The 23,835-nt window shown below is 36.6% G+C and overlaps 2 protein-coding genes across 3 annotated transcripts in view; one reads left to right on the forward strand and one right to left on the reverse strand.

The window, feature by feature from the left end:
* Nucleotides 1-2,955, reverse strand: part of LOC140153150 (nuclear valosin-containing protein-like) — a 36,595-nt gene extending 33,640 nt beyond the window's left edge. Inside the window, exon 1 of one of the 2 annotated variants that reach the window (XM_072175798.1) lies at nucleotides 2,854-2,955. The gene's annotated coding sequence lies outside the window, so the exon portion shown is untranslated. Of the gene's footprint in view, nucleotides 1-2,238; nucleotides 2,405-2,853 lie in introns of those variants that run through there. The other variant, XM_072175799.1, reaches the window with a different exon arrangement.
* A 115-nt stretch (nucleotides 2,956-3,070) lies between these two features.
* On the forward strand, nucleotides 3,071-23,084 carry LOC140153151 (elongation factor 1-gamma-like). The gene is given in 11 exon segments (XM_072175800.1): nucleotides 3,071-3,179; nucleotides 3,319-3,477; nucleotides 7,217-7,280; nucleotides 9,698-9,840; nucleotides 13,098-13,241; nucleotides 14,828-14,957; nucleotides 16,753-16,847; nucleotides 16,849-16,943; nucleotides 18,204-18,376; nucleotides 19,692-19,819; nucleotides 21,773-23,084. Coding segments are annotated over 11 exon segments (1,296 nt in total). The 5' UTR covers nucleotides 3,071-3,167; the 3' UTR covers nucleotides 21,926-23,084.
* The last annotated feature ends 751 nt before the right edge of the window (nucleotides 23,085-23,835 follow it).

Consider the following 23,835-nt stretch of genomic DNA (forward strand, 5'->3'; position numbering starts at 1 on the left):
TCAAAATTACAGTAAATTAACACTGCTTCCACTCATATCCCATTTAGTGTAACACAATTTGTCGTTTGAATTTGACAGACAAATTTCTTACCTGGTAAGTTTCTTTTTTGGAGCAGTTTACATAAATATGTTTTCTATACTTCACTTGACCCAAATATATGATTTTTTATGGTGATGAGACACTCACACATGGAATTTTACAGGGATTTTGATAGCAGGTCCATTAAAAAAAGCTGCTATCATCATGAGACTAAGATCTAGAAACACCCCCGTAATGCTGTTTTGGGGAATTTTGCTAGCAGAATCTTTTTGATGAAAGTCGATCTTTGAAAAGATGTAACTTTACCACGGAAAGTGCTATGACAAAAAAAAAAAAAGGTTTTCAGTTTTGGCTTTCTTTACTCAAGGGCTTTAATTTGATATATAAAATGATGCAGTTTGATGGCAAATTTAAATCACCTGGCATACCTAGGTAATGGCCAGAATAAGCTTATTTACGAAAGGGACCCCAATAGACCGAACTGTAACTCAGTAATCAGATAATGTCATAATGTTAATTAAAGATAACTGTAATACTGAGTTACAGTTACTGGAACTACTAACTAGTAGGGCGAGATGGCCGAGTGGTTAAGGCGTTGCGCTGCCGGCCGGGAGATACGATCGACGAGGGTTCGAGCCTTGGGCTTGCCTTAGGTGAAAATTCTCTTCCCTCCCAAAAAGTTCCTATGGTCAGGAATCCTTCAATTCAGTTCAGAAATTTAATTGAAGAATTTCTTCTCGCCCCCATACACTGCTTATCACGTGCAGATATAGGTAGTGTATGTGCTTCGTCCGTGATTCGGAAGTCACGTAAAGCCGCTGGTCCCGTGTACAGGAAGAGTCAAACCCTGTGCACGTTAAGTGTCAGAGCTATTCGAAAAGAGAGAAGGGGACCATCCCCGGTTCTGATATCTGCAATCAATCCTAGGTTCCAGGATCGTGCATAGGTAAACTGTGCACGTAAAGCCCGTGCGTTGATACTCAACCATTTGAGGTAAGCACGTATATGGTCGTGCGCCATGAAATGGGGGCCAAATGCGTTACATACTAAAAAATTGAACAATTATTTACATGTGTTTGTACTTAAACTGATCTAATTCATAAACTGTTCATCAAAACCCTATAAAACTATCACTGTCAAGCTTAGAGTACCAGGAATACACACATAATACAAACAATTGGTCAATATACAGGGTGCCCCATGTCATATAGGGTGGAAAAGTTAAATTTTGGTTCAAAAAATATAAAGTTTTGTTCCTCTCTTATTTACTAACGTAAAAACTTTTTCTGCTAAAACCTTTTCAGATGTGCTAATAACATTGTAGGCTTTCAAAAAAAGCAAACATGTAATGATGAGTTATGTTGTCTTACTGAGATACAGGGTGTTCAAAAGTCGTACATAATTTTTATGATTTTTATAACATTATCATTCAAAACTTTTTTCCTCCAGGCCCTACACCAAAACCAGTGGCATATTTGAATTCCTCATTAAATTTCCATCAAGAAAATGCTAACTTTCACAGCAGTAGGGTAACTCCTTCAAGCAATATGATAGTTAGAACATTTCGGAACATAAATAAACACCTCGTACAGTAACGTATAGGAAAAGTCTAGAAACCATGACACAGAATGCTGCACACTTGCAACAAATTAACTTTACTTGGAGTAAAACTAGTCATACCTTTGCCCCCCCTTTGGCGTGCCAAAAATCTTTGCCCCCCCTTACACATGCAAGATTTTGGGGAACCTGAATTTAAAACCTTAAATTGTCTTACCATATGATGCGAGCGCAGCGAGCAGGAAATTTTGCATATTTGAACATGTTCCTAACGTTTTCCTACACCTTTTTGGGGCGTAATATAGAAACGGTGCCCAAAATATCTGTGCCAAAAATTGCTTGCCCCCCTTTCGACCTGCCAAAATTGCTTGACCCCCTTTCGACCTGCCAAAAAATCTTTTCCCCCACCCTATAATTCACCACCCCGGGGTACACATAATTATTGCACCACCCCTAACATGGCATGGACAGATGGCATGGTAAACTACATGGATCGAATCCATGGGTTCCTACAGTCACCCATGGAAAACAGGGTACTGAAAACCAGTACACAATGTTCTTATGGGCCATGAGTTAGTTTGTTTACATTGCAGTAATTCCTTCAGAATAGTCAATACAGATTCCAAACAGATAACACTTACCTCACATCAGTTTTAGTTGCCCTTAATAACTCCAAATTGACATGACATTGAATTCTATTTGCTCAATTTCATACCAAAATCAAGGAAAACATGGTTTTGTTATTGCAAAATAACATGGAAATCACTGCAGGGTTATATCTGGTCACTCCACTAGGCCACTTGAATTAATCAATATTGGCACTTGAATGGCTTGACTCAGTGACTATCTGCCCATTGTAAGACTGATGTGTTGTAAACTTGATTGCATTGCCAACTGATGTCCTTTGTATTTGAGTTTTCAATTATGGGAGTACTTCTGTCATTGATGTAAACATTGACAAAAAATGTCAACAAAACATGCTACTGCAGAACTCTATGCCTGTGTGTGTGTGTGTCTGAGGGCCGATCTGAGGGCTGATGGCACACATTCGATGGGTGTAATGCTGGTAAACAATCAATGCAAATGCAATGTAATTTAAAAATAAAAAGTAATCATGGTAATGAGTAGTGAGCTTATAAATTAATTATTTCACGATATTACACTAGTTGACCTTAAAAATCGAAAAGGTTCAACTACCTAGGGACGAATCTGATGAAATTACTTGACATTATCTGATGAAACTTGTAGAAATTTACCTTTCAAGCGCTGTTTACAACAGAAAGATGCACCGCTTCCAACGCAATCATTGTGCAATACACATGTGTGCGGTCATATATTATTGACAGCTCGTAGTAATAATTGATTGCAACCTCGTCCTTAAAATGAATATCAGACGATCTTACAGTGTGCTATTTTGTAACTGTGGCGTAAAAATGCGGGTGTGTCACTATAGGAAGTCCGTCTTCCTACCGTCAAATTGATCTGCTGCCCTCAGTTTTTAATCGCCGGCTCGCCACGAAACACCTGACCTTATGACCTAAATTATTCGTCCTTTCTCACATCTGCAAGAATGGCGACAGGCGTGAGTATGAGATGATCTCAGGTTAAATCGGTATTATTTCTAAACATCTCAAGTGTATTTAATAATATTTCTATGTAAAACGATAGATTATAGTTCTAATGATAATAGTATTATATTTTTGAATCAATTTATTCCCCAGACTCTTTACACGTATCCCGACAACTTCCGGGCCTACAAAGTGCAGATCGCTGCTCAGTACAGCGGTGCCAATGTAACTGTAGCGCAGGATCCTCCACAATTTGTTCTTGGAGAGACCAACAAGTCAGCGGAGTTTTTGAAGAAGTTTCCTTTGGGAAAGGTAAAGAAATCATGATATTTATGCCAAATAACGTCTTGCGGCGGATTTAGAGCAGGGGGGGGGCCATTTGAGAAGTATGTTACAATTTCAAAAACATGAAATAGATAACATGGATAAGGCTGTCAACTCTCACGCATTGGCCGTGAGTCTCACGCATTGGATCACTTTCTCATGGTCTCACGCCAAGGTAGTATAATCTCACATGTAGGTAGTAAATCTCACGCAAAATGCTTGAAATATGTAATTTTTGACAGCTCCTCCATGGATATCCATGACCATGTAATGTACACTGTCTTTGGATACTTCTTATCATGCGTCGGATTATACAAATGATTCGTACCACATGCACAGCATGTGGTACGAATCATTTGTATAATCCGGCGCATCCCTTGATTGTGTCACATTTGGTGGACCATTTTGGCACTAATATAATTTGTGTAAAATTTTAATTGGTAAAACCTAAGTCCATGCCAACTCAACAAGGGGTGTACACCATACCTCAATATATAACCGCATGGAATTTTTGGGTATTGATAGATGAGAAATGAAAAATCTGAGCCTCTAACTCTGTTTTGTTTTTGCACATCGTCAATTTGAAATTTAAGGGGGTCGGCATGAAAAATTTTAGAGGCAATTTCTCCCAAACTACACCCCCCTAGATTAACATTGAAATGCTCTACTCTGCTGGGGTTTTCTTGGTGTAGCTTTCACCCCCCCACGAAAAATCAGTGAGCACCAACTTTTACTTCAGATATGTTTTCCTATATGATAGATTCCAGCTTGGTGCTACTTCTCTGGTTAAGTTAAGGGGGTACTACCACCCTTGCCCAATTTTGTGCCTATTTTTGCATTTTTCTCAAAAATTATAGCACATTGGTGAAAAGTAAGATACGTAGGGCAAGGACTACACCTATTGCACTGGAAATTTTATTTCAGCACAGACAACAGTTGTGGAGTTACAGTAAAAAATGAGGGAAAACCAATATTTGATCAATAAATCAATAACTACTTGCCTTGAGTTGCTGAATTGTCAGTGCAGTAGTTGTAGTCCTTTCCCCTATAATATACATATCTTACACTAGATTTCGCGGTTCTCGGGTTGGGCGGTTCTCGTGATAGGCCTATCTCTAATTACCCAACGCCCGCTACCTATAATACTTGTCCTGACCTATACTTTATATCTCTCTCAATGATTAAGACACAACTACTAACTCTGTTTTGTAGCGGTGACGCTTACTTGAACCTATAATCTGAAAACCCATCGTTCGCTTTCTTCCAAACCCTGTCCTGCAACCACATCGGAGGACTCAAAAATACCCGAAATTTTAGAAGTGTCTGGATGTAGGCCGTCAATTCAATCGGGAGAAATGTGAACGCAAACGGGTATGTTAATCATGTCTTTAAAATAGGCCTATTGGTCCGATGAGATGCACCTGTTAGTCACTGTAATACTTTCCGATGCTACTTTTGCGCCTGCCGGCACTCCGCATCACTACGCGAGAAGCGCATGTGCACAAGACGCTGACACGCACCATGAAAGCACGCAAGCAGCGAAAGCCACGCCAGACGCCGATAAGCGCGGACAGAGGACAGACACGCCATAATTAGTATTAAGATGTCACCAATGTGCTATAATTTTTGAGCAAAATGCAAAAATAGGCACAAAATTGGCCAGGGGTGTAGTACCACCTTAAGCAAGACCACACATAGATTATAATAATACTAAGGTATATGGATTTATGGACGGTAGTCTTAGTTAGTCATTTTCTGTAACTCAATCATCAATCTGTAACTCCTATACATTAGTGTTATGTATGTATGGTCTTGTTTGACCAAGAAGGAGCTTTAGCACCAAGCTGGAATTTATAGGAGTTCATCTTGGACCAATCTAAAACCAGGCCTTCACGTTTAAAATTTGGTGGAGCTACATCAATCACACTCTGGTTTTGTTGAGTCAAGTCAAAATCACTCTCCTGTGATTTTTGAGGAGCTCAAATTGGAATCCAACCATGCAACAGGCAATAAACATTATGTACCGCGTCTGTCATGTGATGTCGGTGGTTTTTAACAGTCATAGTACATGTATCTGCAAGTTGAAAATACTGCTCATTCAGAAATTCCTAATGCCTTGCGATTTCTCTTTCAGACATTATTACCAAAACGGGCAACAATCTGTCCTTGAAATTTAAATCTCACTTGTTTTGACAATGTTTACTGTACTGTACAATTTCCACGGCGACATCTCTGCCCAGTCATTATTACCGTACTGACAAGAGTATAGTCCCACCCCGTTTTTAGGTGAACATTTTTCAAAATTGGGGGGTGGGACTATACTCGAATTTCAAAAAAAAAATTACAAATTCAATGCATTTTGAAATCATTAAGGGGGTACTACACCCTTGCCAAATTTTGCGCCTATTTTTGCATTTTTCTCAAAAATTATAGCGTATTGGTGACAAGTAAGATATGTATATTATAGAGGCAAGGACTACAACTACTGCTCTGGAAATTTTATTTCAGCACAGACAACAGTTGTGGAGTCAAAAATGAGGGAAAACCAATATTTGATCAATAAATCAATAACTACTTGACTTGAGTTGCTGAATTTTCAGTGCAGTAGTTGTAGTCCTTGCCCCTATAATATTCATATCTTACTTGTCACCAATGCGCTTATAATTTTTGAGAAAAATGCAAAAATAGGCATTAAAATTAGCCAGGGTGTAGTACCCCTTAACCCTGACCCATGCTTTTTGATATCGGAAGTCAAAGAAGATCCGAATTTTTCAAGAAGAGGAAGAATTTTTGACTTGGCACCCCCAGGATTCGAACCTTTGTCCCCCAGCATGCCAACCACACAATCGCGGACCGGTAGCTGCACAGGTTATTGCTGCCCGGCCAGCAATTCCGTGAGCATGTCACACTTAGGGTTATTGTGTCATCACAGAATGCACAGAAATTTTCATCGTGGTATTTTGTGGTATTTACAGGTGTTAGGGTTAATAGAGTATGACATGAGTACAAATTTATTCAAAACACATCTATTTTGTTGGATCATAATTGCAAATAAGGAGCGCTGTTATTTACGCTCCCGACTGCTTTGAGGTGCGTGGTATGAGCGCCTGCGCGATCGCGCTCCTCAAAAATAAAGGACTGTAAAACATCTGAAGTAAAAGTTTGTGCTCACTGGGAGATGTTGATTTTTTTTTTGGGGGGTCAAATTACAACTGGTGGAGATAGGCCAAACTTTTTCTGAATCCTTATGACAAGAGCAGTACATCGGTATGTTTTTTAGCAAGATTTGAACAAATTTGAAATTTCATCCCTGCATAAGTGGCCATTTTGATTTTTGAATTAAATACAAATTAGGCACTGTTCCACTGCTTGGATTTTTGGGAACTTTTGATATGTTTTTGTGTGAGCTTTTGTGAGATGGACGCATGCAAAATGGATTCTCTGCAATTAGTGGTGGTAATTGTTTAATTTATATGATGGACAGCTTTTCATCCCAGCTACATACAATTTAAGTACATATCATTAGATGTATACAATTTACTTCACGGACTATTGAATTTCAAAAGTATCAATGTTTAATCGTTGGCCATAAAATTTGTATTATATTGCAAATTCCAAAACAATAGGATAAGTCTGTTCTTTTAGGGACCACAAAAAATATGTGAAAAATGTTGCTATCCAAGCCCTTAATATTAATATTGATTTTGTTCCTCTGATAAATCTTCAGGTTCCAGCATTCGAGGGAAAGGATGGAGTCCGTTTGTCGGGGGCCAATGCCATAGCATTTTATGGTGAGTAACAGGAATTCTTTTGCAAAGTTGTAGATTTCCAAAAGTCTACCATTTATTAGTGGTGGTGTTGGTGTTGGTGTGTAAATAGTAAATAGCAAATACTGATGCAAAAGCATGGACTGAGAAATTTATGATAAAAATGGCCAATGACTCAAACCCCACTACAAATGGATCAAAAGCATCATTACGACATTATGCTAATGCGGCACATACATGTTCAATTATATTGGGCAATATCAAAGACCCTAGCTACGGGATCTACTATTGTGCACTATTAATGATCGTGTGTACAGTACTAGTGATGTGGTCGGCACCGTTTTTTATTGTCGACATGTCGATATAATTCGTATACCGACGTCGACAGTGTGTCGACATAAAAAAAAATCTAAAAAAAAAAATTAAAAATTTATTTTTTTTTTTTTTAAATTTTCAAACAATATTTTGGCCAGAAAATCAAGTTATAGGTTCAAATTGACTTGTTATTCAATGTTGAAACCAGAGAAATACTGCTACTCAAAAAAAAAAAAAAAAATGCGTTAATTTTTTTTTACAAAGTTGAATAAAGTTGTACATTTTAATTACTTTTGTTTCTATTGAACAGCTAGCAATGCATACTAATTCAATGTGTCCTTGACTGTTCAATAGAAGCAAAGGTAATCAAAATGTACAAGTTCATCCAACTTTGTAAAAAAAAATTGGCATTTTTTTTTTTTTTTTTTTAGTAGCAGTATTTCTGGTTTCCAACCTTGAATAACAAGTCAGTTTGGGCCTATAACTGGCTTTTTCTGGCCCAAAATTTTTTTGAAAACTAAAAAAAAAAAAAAAAAAATGGTACACAATGGTGGATAGGATCTTTGATATTTCCCAATACAATCAAACATGTATGACTGCTTAAGAATGTATCGCTAAATTTTAATGTTATGTATAGCACTTCAATGAGTATTTGAAGCAACACTAAGTTTGTAATACATACAGCAAAAGAATTAACATGTTCACCCCTGTATATCCTAACAAAGACAAAAATGTCAAAATTAAAACTAGCTGTTTTTAAAACTTCCTGTACTCTTTAGCTCTAATTTACAGGCATGAGAATTTTCAGGCTTTTGCCTGACTGAATTCATGTTTTGTTGTCAAAATGTACGCATTTTTAATTATTATTTTTTCAGCCTGTTTTGGTCCTTTTTTCACACACTTTTTCAGGCAGTTTTCATAAAAAGCCATTCTCAAGCCTGAATTTAAGTTAAGACCCCATTTGTTGAAATCGGTTAAGAATTGAAGAAACTGTGATCAAAAACCCAAGGAAAGAACAAAAGGTGCATTTTAATTATCTAATCGATGGAAAGCACGGCTCTAGTTGTCTTGTTCAAGAACGCTTTATGTACAAATCAATAGGGCATCAACAAGAGCAATCTGCAACTTTAGAATTAGCATATTCCTTGGGATTGTAGACACTGTGTCTTTACTTTTTACTGATATCAGTGAATGAGGTCTTAAATTTGAGCCAAAAGATGCAGCTATTGGTTGCTAGTTCTGTCGGTTTTTGTTTAGGTTATGCAGGGGAGAAAATAACTGATAACTTAAAGTGGTATTTTGTGATTCACAGCCTCATCCCCCACTTTTCTTTTAAAAAGTTGAGATTTTATATAATGTTAATGCGTGCAGATTAATTGGTTTAGCAAAGATGCCGTCAAATTTGAATTATGATCAGGTATACCAGAACATAATTCAACAGTGATGTTATACACATAATCATGCGTAACTCGCAAACGAAAAGTCAAAATCAACTCAAATTTTGGGAGTAAGCTTTTTTGTGTGAATATCAGCAGCATCTGAAATGTCATAAAATTAAAAAGAGGATGCTAGGATCACAAAGTACTCCTTTAACCCTAACAAGGAACATGCTTTTTTGCTATCGGAAGGCAGAGAAGGAACGAAAAAGGAGAGAAGATGAAGAAAGATTTCACTTGGCACCCCCGGGACCCCTCGGGTGCCACGCATACGATCACCGACCTCATGCCACGGGGGAGTCGCTTGCCTGGCCAGCGACTTGGTGCCTATAAATGACTTAGGGTGATTGCGCAATGCCATCACATGGAATGCATGCATGCAGTGGTTTTCCTTGTAAGATATTTAGGTGTTAGGGTTAATTCTTTTTTTGTCTGTAAAGCAGTTGCCTAAAATAATAATGTGCACTATCCTACTGACGTTTATGTGTGTATGCATCTGATATTGCTACATTCATTTTAATAGTAGGTAAATAAAAACTTGTAGGATCTTTCTCCGTGTCAGGAATGATCAGATAACCAGCATTACCAGACCCCATAACCTACAAACAGACCATATGCAAGATGATCTGTGTGCTTGCCATATAGTGTAGAGAGCTGTACTAATTTTGTATCTTGTCACTCACAATTCAGTTGGCAATGATCAGCTTCGTGGCACCAATGTAGTAGACCAATCCTTGGTACAGATGTTCGTCAATTTGGCCGACAGTGAACTTGAGCCAGCCGTGTGTACGTGGGTGTTCCCTACTATGGATGCAATGCAATACAATAAACAGGTATGAAGCTTAGGCTAAAGAAAAGTTTAACTTGGGGATTGGGGAAAGTGATATTTGGTGGAATTTTGGTAAACGAACGTCAATTCCTTGTTCTCCGTCAACCACATCACCAGTGCACACCACATTTCTTACACAATCAAAATGGAGGACAATGCTTTTGCAATTGAATACCTGAGTGGAAGAAGGGCCCAACACCATCAAAAGTGTTTTTGAGATATTAAGAAAAAACTTAATATTTGGAAAAGTTTTATAGGGCCGTGCGTCGTGAACTGGTGTTCTCAATAGGGTGGTGTTGTTTCATATTTTAGTAAAAAAATGACTTATTTGTAATAAGCAAGCACCTTTAATCATTTCTAATGCCATCAAATTTGCATTCATTTTAAAGCCTATAGTGTACTCCTACATTTGATACCAAACATAATATTCTGAGGTTTTTAATTAACAAGTTGTAAGTAATTAAGTAAACGAAGACGCAGGGTGGTGCAATTGGGATACGGAATTGGGATACGGCACCATGTAAAGTCTATGGGAGAAATGAGCACTCTGCTCATCAAGGATTTTCTATATTACAACAATGAATAAAGTCTTTAAATAAGATACTGCCTAAAGGCCTAGAATGTACTCTTTAATTTGGTACCAAATTTGATGTTCTGAGATTTGAAATAAATAAGATTTAATTAATTAAGTAAACAAAGATGCGGTTAGATGCCGGGTGGTGCAAAATTGGGATACGGCACCATGTAAAGTCTATGGGAGAAACAAGCATTCATCAGTTCATCATGATTTTCTACATTACAACAATGAATGAAATCTTTAAATCTCTACTTTTACACTAAAGATCTATTTGTTTTGTAATTAATTAATTAATTAATTAAAATTAATTAGTTAATTAATTTTAAATTAACACGGATCTTGGGACACCGAAATCTTACAACAACCATCTCAGGGTTTTTTTAACTGCCATAAATCAATTGTAATTGATTTTAACAGGCCTGTATTAAATAGCCATTAAATTAATTAATTTAATAAATTTAATTTAATTATCAAATAAATAAATAAATAAATGCATGCATGCTACAGACTAAAATTTAATATTTGCTCAGCCATAATATTGGAATTTTAAAATTGGACATTTAAAATAATATGCACACATTTATATTATAAATGATTATATTTTTTATAATTGCTCACTGCATGTGAGCTATTAAAGAGTGTCAAGAGTAATAAAAATTCAGGTGAATTTGGTAGGGCTTAGTTGATGACGCAACTTCTCTGGATAAAAACAACACAGAGCCCGAAACATGCAACCTCTCTGGATAGGGCCTGAAAGTATTGCTAGAAAGAATCTGAAGTGAGTTAAACTTGTGGTTAATACCCTGTAGTTTTTACATGTTTGATGTCAACACAAGAGATTAGATTTTTTTAAACTGAACAAAATTTATGTCTGTTATGTCGGCATGTTTCGGTGTACTGTACGTGACATCACACCACAGAAGTTTTACCCTATTTAGGTGTAACCTTATCTAAGTAAACATTTTTAGGATGGTTGTTGCTTGCACTTTACCAATGTATTAATGTTTAATTAAGAATACACTAAGATTTTAGTATAAAGAGGCTCTTTTAGCAATTCAAGTATTATTTTTGTATTTTCCTCAAATTTTGATGGAAAATTTTGTAACGTGTCATTCCGAATAAAAAAAAAAGTACATCAAATAGGGGTAACCCTATCAAAGTATACATTTTGGGTGGGCTATTGCCTCTACTTTGCACCAATAAGGTTGCTTTTAGATATGTGCTATGGTTTGGATGTTACATGTTTTTGAGGAGGTGCTACTTTTTGACAACTTTTTCATGCATATTTGGATTTTTACCTGATTTAGACTTACCCCTACTGAAAATTAGATGCCATTTTTGGAAAGATTGGACTTTTTCCATTCAGAAAATGTTTACTTTTGCTATGATAGGACCTATAATTTGGAAGTTATGAATGTTTCAATACAAAATGATGCGCGATCCTAGAAATTTACTAACGAAACGCAAAGGAACACCACTTCAAGACACAAGGCCATAGACAGAATGTTTTCATCTTCAGGGGACCTTTAATACATGAGCATACATTATTACATACATTCGAAATTATATATGATGTTTCCATGGCAACGGTACAGGTCTTAATACGAGCTGGAGTTGGGCCCTTCTTCCACTAATATACATCAAGCGCCAGTTCCGTAAGCAGATGTGTTATAAATAGCTACAGAAATTTGGTAATTATCCATTAATTGCACAAGTAGAAGCATATGTAATATGTTAGCAAAAAAGTTTATTGTAGTGAAAAGCAGATTTCATGTATTCATCTTTAACTCAATATTTGTGGAAGAAGGGCCCAACTCCATGGAGTTGGGCCTTTCTTCCATGAAAACCATGATTAAGTGTACGTGGAAGACTATTTAGAGAGTGGATTTTGGCTCATCTTTCACACACAAGGAAGAACAGTCTGCTGGCAATAAAATGCTGGGTCTAACTCATTTTTGTAAAAAATTGAAGTTGGGCCCTTCTTCCACTCAGGTATTCAATTAGTCAAGCACTTGTTGTGATCCAATAAATATCATTCATTCCATCTTGCTTATTAAAGAAATCCCAAAAGACCAAGATTTTGAAAGTTTTTTCATAGCCGTTTTGTGCATATTAAAAAAATTCTCAAACATGGGGGAAAAATTAAATATGTAAAATTGCTGCCCAAAACAAAATGCAGACATCCTATAGGCAACTAACCTTTTTGCTGATAATCCTATTTAAGTTATGAATGAATGTAAACTAGATCTTGACCAGTAATCGAATGACCAAGGTTCAATCCTTGTCTAGTCTTGAGATTTTTTCGCTCTCTCAATTTATTGTTATTTATTTTGTCATAAACGAAGTTGTTGTTTTGGGTTTTTTTTTTTTTTTAGTTGGCCAAAAGTTACTTACTATTTGATCAAATTGAAAAAACAAGCTCCAACCTCGCATTACTTATCAGAAACGCTTCAAAAGCATTCTTTGTGTACCTGGTCAAGTGTATTTCATGTTGCCTTGTCCAATTTGGTCAGAATGCAAGATTAAGGTGATATCTAGGCAGGACGTACTACTTGACTGTGCTAAACCAGTACACAATCGAGTGCAGAAACCTGCCTACAGAGAAATTGTGATTCTGCCATAAACAGCTTTTGGAGGCAACTATTTGTGCTAATAAATATTTGATATTATGTACTTTATTTTAGAACACCGACCGTGCTAAGGAAGAGCTGAAGAAGTCATTAGCATTCCTGAATGAAGAGCTGAAAACAAGGACGTACCTTGTAGGGGAACGCATCACCCTTGCTGACATCTCGGTGGCATGTAATTTACTCTTAGCATACAAACAAGTACGTATAATTGGTACTACCAAACTTTCACATGACATATCGGTGTATGCTTCATGTTTCATATTAATAAGGCTCACGTATTAGAGAAGTTTATAGAACAGGTGTTCAAGTGACCCTTTCAGCATTTCGAGTTTGTGATCGAACTTTGTCATTAATGGATGTTTTATCCATCACTTAGTAATTTTAAAGTGTGTAAAAGTGCATGTAAGGAAAAGAGTCTTTTGTACTATTTGTTATATCAACCCCACCCCAATATAAGCAAATGTGCACCATCAGTGAACAAGTTAAATATTACTGAGTGTTTGGAAATGTTAAAATTTATCCATCGCATCTAATAGTGACAGATAGATGGCAGGGGTCACCGTATGTAATGGCGATTAGATAGTGAGTGCTTTGTCGTAATTTATCACTTCTAGAAACGCCCACTGTCCGCAGTGTATTGCATATCAATTATTGTTAACAAGTCACTTGTGATCATTTATCATGTCGTGATAAAGTGGGAAGTAGACACATAAAAGTTAGCTTTAAGATAACCATATATATAATCGAAATCATATCCTTAATAATATGTATTTAATTGCTAAAAGTTATGTTAAACGGACATTTCCCGATACAGCACACATACACAAATATCTTATCCCCGACTCCGATGTGACACAACAAATTGTGTTTAAATTCTTACACTTGTATTAAGGGGGTACTACACCCCTGACCAATTGCATGCCTATTTTTGCATTTTTCTCAAAAATTATAGCGAATTGACGACAAGTAAAATATGTATATTATAGGGGCAAGGACTATAACTACTGCACTGGAAATTTTATTCCAGCACAGACAACAGTTGTGGAGTTACAGTCAAAAATGAGGGAAAACCAATATTTGATCAATAAATCAATAACTACTTGCCTTGAGTTGCTGAATTTTCAGTGCTGTAGTTGTAGTCCTTGCCCCTATAATATACATATCTTACTTGTCACCAATGTGTTATAATTTGTGAGAAAAATGCAAAAAATAGACCAAAAATTGGCCAGGGGTGCAGTACCCCCTTAACATGATTAAATGTACAGTAATAAAAGTGCTCTTCAGTGTGCATGTGAAACAATAGCTTTGAAAAGTTTTAAAGTTTGTGTCACTAGCACAAGGGGGTAAAAAAGCAGTTGTCATAAATGATAATGTACACTATCCTACTGACGTTTATGTGTGTATGCACCTCACATTGCTACATTCATTTTAATAGTAGGTAAATCAAAACTTGTAGGACCTTTCTCCGTGTCTGGAATGATCAGACAACCAGCATTACCAGACCCCATAACCTACAAACAGGGTTCTGAACAGGTGGCCTGTATGCCAAATCCCATTTACCAACCAGTAATATTTGGCCCTTGATTAACTCCTAACATATAAAGGAAAACATAAATTGGGGTGCAGTGGTGACTCCTTGGAATTTTTTGGGGTTTTTTTTGGGGGGGGGGGGTCAACCGAATTTTCGGTTCTTAGGCTGCCATGGCCTTGCAAAAAACTGTTGATATAAATGAACTTCTTGGAAGTACCCACTCATACTGCATTACTGCTGTTATCTTTTGCAGGTATTTGAACCAGGGTTCCGTAACGACTTTGGCAATGTGAACAGGTGGTTCACCACACTGATTAACCAACCTCAATTCAAATCAATTTTAGGAGAGGTTACACTATGTGAAAAAATGGCACAATTTGATGGTGAGTATTAGATGGATAACAGTTTCTAATTAATCACATCACAGTTACTTATTATAACATCCTTGTAATTATTTAAGGGATCTGGAATGAGCGTTTATGGTGTTTCGACGGTATTTTTTGTGGGACATGGGAGCACATCAGACCTATCGAATTGCATTCTGAATACGAAGAATGTCTTTCTGATATCAAATAATTTTCATTTTTTGAAATTCACGATATAATACAAATTTTATGATAAGATATTAAAATTTGATATTTTTCACATTTTTGATATAACAGTCCTCAAAATAAATTTTATAAATCTAATGATATATTCTTAAATTCTATCTGTACATACTTTGTATTATAAGCTGTCGATCAATTGATTATTTTTACTTTTTTTATTTTTTTTATTTTTTTTTTGGTGTTTTGGGGAAAAATCCATATCCTCAATACTGAAAGGTCAAAATTTTCAATTGATCGTCGGCTTTTCATCCCACCTACATACACTTTAAGTATAAATCATCAGATTTATAAAGTTTACTTCAAGTACTGTTAAATATCAAAATATCAATTTTTAATGATTTGCCATAAAATGTGTATTACATTGCTAATTTCAAAAAATCAAAATTATTTGATATCAGAAGGACATTCTTCGATTCAGAATGCAATTCGATATGTCTGATGTGCTCTAATGTCCACAATAAATACTGTCCAAACGTTCATACCCCTTCCCTTAAGGCTGTGTATTACTTTGTACAATTGTTGTCTACTATTTTGTCAGTTGAATGCAAGATCAATTGCACAGAAATAATTAAATTTATACGCGAGCGATTGCAATGCATCGCTTTTGGATAGCGATGGGCAATCACCAAATTTTGCGATGCATCGCTTGTCGCTTTTGCATTTATACTAATTTCGGCGAACGCAATGCAGCGGCAATTAAAATATTGAAACGGCCACATATATTTTTGGAACAAGTTTTTTTGGTAATATTTGGTTTTTGAGTTGTTCTGAAAGTTATTGCCCAAAGCTCCAACCTCTTATCAGAAACACTCCAAAAGCATTCTTTGTGTACCTGGTCAAGTGTATTCATGTTGCCTTGTCCAATTTGGTCAGAATGCAAGAATAAGGTGATATCTTGACTGTGTTAAACCAGTACACAATCGAGTGCAGAAACCTGCCTACAGAAACATCAATGGAAATGTAATAAGTGTGCTCACATGAATGTTAAGACTTCAACTTCAATGCAAAGTGTGCTCATTATGTGGAGAAGTATCAATGTGCCATAAGTTATTTTGTTAATTCTCAATCTGGTCATGATGTATTATATATTGTACATTATTGACTTAAGGGGGTGCTACACCCCTGCCCAATTTTGTGCCTATTTTTGCATTTTTCTCAAAAATTATTGCGCATTGGGGACAAGTAAGATAAGTGTATTAAAGGGGCAAGGACTACAACTACTGTGGAAATTTTATTTCATCACAGATAACAGTTGTGGAGTTACAGTCAAAAATGAGGGAAAACCAGTATTTGATCAATAAATCAATAACTACTTGCTTTGAGTTGCTGAAATTTCAGTACAGTAGTGGTAGTCCTTGCCCCTATAATATACATATCTTACTTGCCACCAATGTGCTATATATTTTGCGAAAAATGCAAAAATAAGCACAAAATTGGCCAGGGGTGTAGTACCCCCTTAAGTGACTTTGTCATGGACAAGACAAGAATCCCACCTGCATTACATCACCTACAGAAACAACCAAAGAAAAGTTATTGAATTTGAATGTTTTTTTTTTCTTAATTTATACAGCTAAAGCTTTTGCACAAATGTCCGGTGGTGGTGGTAAAGGCAAAGAAGGCAAAGGTAAAGACAAGAAAGAAAAGAAAGATAAAGGTAAACAAGCTAAAAAAGGAGACAAAGCAAGAGGAAGCACAACAGAATGATGTAGAGCCACCCAAACCCAAAAAGAAAGAGGATCCATTTGCTAAATTACCCAAGAGGTTAGTGTTGGTCTACAGTTCAGGGATGTGAGAGTTCCTCTTTTCAGCTGATTTCCTCTTCTTTTTTTTTGCCAAAATTTACGTGTTTTTCTTTTATTTTCAGCCCATATTTGGCGTTATTACCCTGATTTTACGCTGTTTTTAGTGATTTTCCTCGTTTTAGGTCTGTGGCCTCTCACACCCCTGTCTACTGTTTTATTTATATTATGAATGTATTGCAAAATCTGCAGGCATGCTTTCATGTTTCATAACGGATTCTATACAACAGCGTGTGTCGTAGCTTGTCCCCATCTATGTGCCTATCAAGATGGGCAATCTGTAATTGACATTCAGCGTCCCCTGGCTGCCCACTTGCTGAATTGAAATTCTCAATTTCATCTGGAATATTAATGAATACTAGTCTACATGAATAGAATCTTGGATCATCATGTTATTATGCCAGGTTTACTTACAGAAGTCTGATCAGGGCTGTCAACTTTTTGGAATTGCTTGGCGTGAGACAGAGGCGTCCCTGGATTTACAGACTCCAATGTTCATTTTGACTCATGATTATTTGAGCCACGGCACTCGAGAATATGAAAAGCGGGGGATGGGGGGTGTAGGAACAACAAATTATTCATGACAATGCATGAGATTTTACTCATTTTGCAGCTTTTTGCGAGATTTACTACCTAGGCATGAGATTATACTACCTAGGCGTGAGAAAGTGACCCAATGCGTAGGACTCGTGCCCAATTTGTGAGAGTTGACAGCCCCGAGTCTGATACAGAGCAATGTACGGTATAGGTTGGAAAAACCAGAAAGTTATAATTAAACAATACAACAATTAAACACAAACTCCGACAGGCACACAGCCCAACTTGAAAAAAAGCAAGGCGATGTAACAACAATATTCTGATGAAAAATATGGAAACTGCATTCTTTGTGTACCTGAGCAAGTGTATTTCATGTTGCCTTGTCCAATTTGGTCAGAATGCAAGATTAAGGTGTTATCCAGACAGGACGTACTACTTGACTGTGTTAAACCAGTACACAATCGAGTGCAGAAACCTGCCGACAGAGAAACGTAGCAAAGCAATCTGTGTGTTTGGGGTGCGTATGTGCTTGCATGCTGCATACGAGGACTCAACTTGAAAAGCACACTGCGCACAGATTTTTTAAAGTACTTTATCATTGTGACTCAACTCTATGTCAATGTTAATTCTGAATCTGGTGATGTACTTGGTAGATTATTGACATGTTTCTCTCATTTGGTAACAGTGACTTTGACATGGATGCATGGAAGAGAATGTACTCTAACAATGACACATTAACAACTGCATTACCCTACTTCTGGGAGAAGATTGATAAAGAGGGCTACTCTATCTGGTTTTGTGAGTACCAATATCCAGATGACCTCAGAATGTCCTTCATGGCTAGCAACCTTATTGGTGGTAAGTAAGTCAATATTGAAATACTGATCAGGTTTCTAACGTTTCTATAATCTATTTCCGCCATTGCTTTATTTGGGTCTTGATTTCTTTCCTTCTTTTTGATCAATTTGATTTGCTTGGAAAACGTCCAGGTTGACTTTCGTAATATAATTATAGGCACCTCATATTAGTTGGTACAATAGGTTAAATTTATATAGTAATTGAAGCTGTGAAAAGGAATGGTATCCTACTGACGTTTATGTGTGTATGCACCTCACATTGCTACATTCATTTTAATAGTAGGTAAATCAAAACTTGTAGGATCTTTCTCCGTGTCTGGAATGATCAGATAACCAGCATTACTAGACCCCATAACCTACAAACAGGCACTTCCAAAAGTGTTTATTTGCTCTGAAAAAAGTATTATGTATATTGATTAAATTTAATCGGGTCTTCATTTGAGCTCCCACTGGAAATACAAGCTTTTTCACCATGTATTTATGCAGTGAGTAAACATCGTAGATTTTGCCAAAATATTAATTGTGGTGTGCATGGATTGATATCAAGACACAGGATCTCATTCTCAAAATCATCAACACCTAATATAACTTGATTTTTGTTGTACGCCATGGAATAGAGTAAGATTGTAAGAACGCTTCCGTCCGTCCTTCATTGTGAAATTATAGGCCTATCCACATTCTCAAATTGTGTTTGTAGTCGCTATTATAAACAGGAATAAATGTAATAGAGTTGGTATCATTGTGTGACAGTTTTGTTAAAGTTTGTTCAACAGAAACAATATATCGATTAATGTTTTACTTTTGATGTTATAATCGTTTTTGTTAATTTTTTCACACATGCTTACTCTGACTAATTTGACACTGCCTCACAGCTAAATTTAACACGACCCTCGCAAGGGACCATTGAATACTCGGGAGTAAAGTAAAGGGCAGCACTGCATAGGCCTTCACATTGTTGCCCTACAACAACTTTAAAATGGCGAGAGTTCCGATGATTGGGTATTATCGAAGCGCCCAAATAAAATTTGTTTATTTATTGGTCAAAACAAATTGCTGCTGACAATTTTTTTTTTTTTGTCAGCCTTCAATCATCTTTTTGGTAAACAGTCGCTCAAGCCACCAATCACCTTCCAATGCAAATTGCGCAACATTGCATCATGCAAGCTAGTGATCTCCATGCAATACAAACCGCACAAGATAGCGTACGACCCGTTAGGCGGTCTACTTGTCAGATTTCATATCATAAAATGCTGTTCCAATTGTGGATTTCAATACATCATTGTCTTCATACTTATGTGTGCCAATTTACATTGCAGGTATGTTCCAGAGACTTGAAAAAATGAAGAAACATGCATTTGCCAGTCTCTGTATTTTTCCAGAAGGCCCTAATAAACATGGCATCCAGGGAGTTTGGTTCTGGAGAGGTCAAGATCTCATCTTCGAGGTTTGTCAACTTTTCTTGTCTTAGAAGTATTTCATTTATGTCTTGGGAAATTATATGATTCCAGAAATTCCATGTATAACACTCTTGGGGAAGCTTTCCAGGTAAATGTTGCTTTCTTCTGTAAGAAATAAATGGAATTTGTGCTATTACTCGGGAGCTAGGATCACTTTCTGTGCACCCCCCACAGGACCAAACCAAACCAACTTTTTTAGGTTCCTCAGATGACCCCAAAACATAATCAGGATGTTCCCAAAAATATAAACTGGCCCCAAGGGGTAAAAGGTCATCAAACTTTGCATAGGGTCAAAATTTCAAACTTGCTCAAATTGTGTTGAAAATCATTCCAATGTATTCCCCTAGTCACAAGGATTCAGAAAATGTATAGTTTGACCTATCTAGGATGTATCGTTCTTGAGTTATAACCAAAAAGGTCAAAGGTCACGTTTTTTGCCTCTATGGGGTCGAAACATCAAAGTGCTCGATTTTGCCAAAAGAGGTGTCAAATTGTTCGTTTTGGTTAAACAAATCGAATAAGGATAGGATTATAATATCTTGGATGCTTACGTTACCTAGGTAACACAGCAAAATAGGTCAAGTAGGCTCTACCATTGTGTCCTATTGGCCCTGACCTATTTTGCTGTGTTACCTAGGTAATCTAAACATCCAAGATGGTGCATTCCTATCCTTATTTGATTTGTTTCATCAAACGAACATTTTGACACCTCTTTTGGCAAAATCGAGCACTTTGATGTTTTCAATTTATAGAGGCAAAAAACGTGACCTTTGACCTTTTGGGTATAACTCAAGAACGGTACATCCTAGATAGGTCAAACTATACATTTTCTGAATCCTTGTGACTAGGGGAATACATTGGAATGGTTTTCAACACGATTTGAAATTTTGACCCTATGCAAAGTTCGATGACCTTTACTCCCCTTGGGGCCAGTTTATATTTTTGGGAACATCCTGATTATGTTTTGGGGTCATCTCAGGAACCTAAAAAAGTTGGTTTGGTTTAGTCCTGTGGGGGGTGCACAGAAAGTAATCCTAGCTCCCCGAGTATATCTTGAGTAAATTTGGCTTATCTTGCTTAAAAATAAACATCCACAAAGTGTACTGATAATCCTTTAAATATTTTCATCCCTCCCCCCTCCTCTGGAGATGTGTACATAAAAGACAAAGCTTGCATCATTTTCAAGCAGAGCATAGAATGTTTTGAATTATTTTATATTATAATTACTATATGCATCATGGATAGTTTTTACCCCTGCTTTATAATTATTTATATGTATGGGAAAATGACAAAAATGTTGAATGACCCCATATTCCCCGGTAAGGGTGTTGCATTTAAAGGAATAAAACTTAGTCAAATGTTGATAAACAGTGTTCGAATTTAGGAAAAATAAATGGTTGTCCCACGGACAACCAGATTACAATTTCTGGTTGTCCGTCTAAGTTTTTGGTTGTCTGTAGGCCTACAAATGTGACTTTTGGCTAGATTTATGGTTGTCCGGCGGACAACCGAATCAGTATTTTTGGTTGTCCGGCGACTTTTTAGTTGTCCCGGGCAACCGGACAACCAAAATTTCGAACGCTATTGATAAAAGTGGTTTTCCAAGTAAAGTGTTGGATGCGTGCTGAGGTCTTCTTCCAGCATCGCTGGATTTAGATGTTTTTGCTGACTTCAAACTTGTGCCATGTTCAAAGACTTTTGCCTGACACAGCATTCATTTTATAGGCGTATTGGTCTAACGGCACGTATCCAACACTTTACTTGGAAAACTACTTTTATCACCTACTTTGCGTGCCGACGTAGCAACCTTGTCTTCTTAGTCAAATGTTGGTGAATTTGGCATGAAAATGCTGCAAAGGTCTACCAAAATAAGGGAAATTAGGCTAGCAAAAACATCCAAAATGTTAATGTCGTTTTCTATCATATCTCAATTGTTACAGAAAAGTGACGACTGGCAGGTGGATTACGAATCGTACAAATGGACAAAGTTGGATATTAACAGCGAAGACACAAAGAAGAAGGTTCAAGAATATTTTTCCTGGGAAGGGGATTTCAATGGCAAGACTGTCAAAGACGGAAAAGTGTACAAATAAACTTGTGCCTTGCCATGCCCATCTAACTGACTGAACAATTTTATTACATCCTATTTTTTTTGCTTTTACTGGTCGACAAAATGTTGTCAACAGCAAAAGTCTTTGGGTCATCATCAGAATACTGGTATAGTTGCAAGGAAAAGACAACTGGGTTTCAAGGTCACACCTGCTATGATGCTTCTTAGATCAGAGTACTGGTATTTTATTTTTGTGGGTTCATTTCATTTTGGCAAATTTCATCCCATAATGTAGCACAGATGTTGTTCAATCAATCTTTATCAATCATTACCAAATGAATATACAATTACAGGACCAAAAGGGGAGATTAAAACAAAACAAAGAAATGAAGCAATTGCATGCTTTCACCAGTGTATTAATACTGGTTTGTCGCTTTTCCCAGCTTAGCATAAAAGGAATTGTTGTAAAGTACAACATTTGCCCCATGCAGTGTCATTGACAAAGATCATCAAATGTCTATTCTCTGATTTTTTTTCATTTGCCACACCTTACTTCAGTAACTTGGTGATTACACATGTGTAAACACATTGTTTCCAGAACCTCAAGAGGCCTAGAGCTGAAACTGATTGTTCACAATGAACACCATCATCAAATGGTTTCACTGTGTGTATGGCATTCAATATAATTTCAAATGTCAAATTTAATAGGAACTTCAGTTTGCCTGACAAGAGTGAATGACTGAATTAAGTGCTGCGAGGAACATATGAAAATAAAAGCACTTGCTTATTTTGATTGTAGTAATCATCATGAAACCACAGACTGACTTGTGTTTCCCATAAGTTTAATAAGAAGTTCACAAAAGAAGTATAGTCCGAGAGATAGATTTTATGTAAACTACTATATTCAAAATTCTATTTATTGCAATTCATCTCTCAAAAACCATCTCAAAATCAAAAACAAGTGTAAGCATAATGGTTCAGCCTGTTCGTCATAGCAGATGTTTTATGATAATAATTTTATTATTTCTAGATGTTTATTTTATCTCTCTTTAATTAATCCATGCAGGCATTGCTTGTCTATGCAATGTGTTGGCAGGAATTGATCTGACAGATTTTGTTTGCAAGGGGAAAAAGACAATAGACTTACTGGATATGCAATATTCAAACTACAGAGAAATAAAATAGAAACCTTAGAAAGAAAATCCTTTTGTGTTGTTTATATTTCAGTTGTTTGTTATCTAATCATCAAGTGAGGGACTGAGAACATGTGGCTATGTATATCAATTTAAAAATGACTTAATTTTGGTTTTAAAATGTGGGTGAATTTTGTGTAGATAAAGCAATTTGGTGTTAATTAGTTGCATATCACATGTAATATGCTGTATCATCATCCGTATTCAGCACACTGCAGGGTGAAAGCCTTCCCAAGTTGGCACCAAAGAGCCCTGTCGTTTGCTTTTGCTATCCACCTGACTGTCTCGGTGTCTTGAGCAAAACCAAGGCTTCTATTATTTGATCTTGCAAGATGGCCAGCCCATACCATTTCTTTTCATCTTTATTGTGTATTGTTCAGTGAATAAAGAATTGCCAATTTTAGATGGGTCGTCATGATTAAGGTAAGGTTTGATACACGACTATCTCGTACATGAGCTTATCGTTAATATTGATGAAAGCTACACGCCATTTGTATGTTATTACACCGAATTTAAATCGCTCAAACACTGCATCTCCAAAGTTCAAAACAGAAACTTCAGTTCTTCAACTTACGTATGAAACCACGTCTTCATATTATACCCCGGACATATATGCCCCATAATTGTAAAATCTTAATAGAGGGAGCAGCCTAGCAGGACATCGGTCAATGTGAGACATGCGAGGATCACAGTCGCTACATGCCTGAGAAAAATTAACTTATTTTTAAAATCTTGACAAAGTGTGTTTTGTGAAATTTAC

Source organism: Amphiura filiformis, chromosome 5 (assembly GCF_039555335.1).
Source record: "Amphiura filiformis chromosome 5, Afil_fr2py, whole genome shotgun sequence".
NCBI lineage: Eukaryota > Metazoa > Echinodermata > Ophiuroidea > Amphilepidida > Amphiuridae > Amphiura > Amphiura filiformis.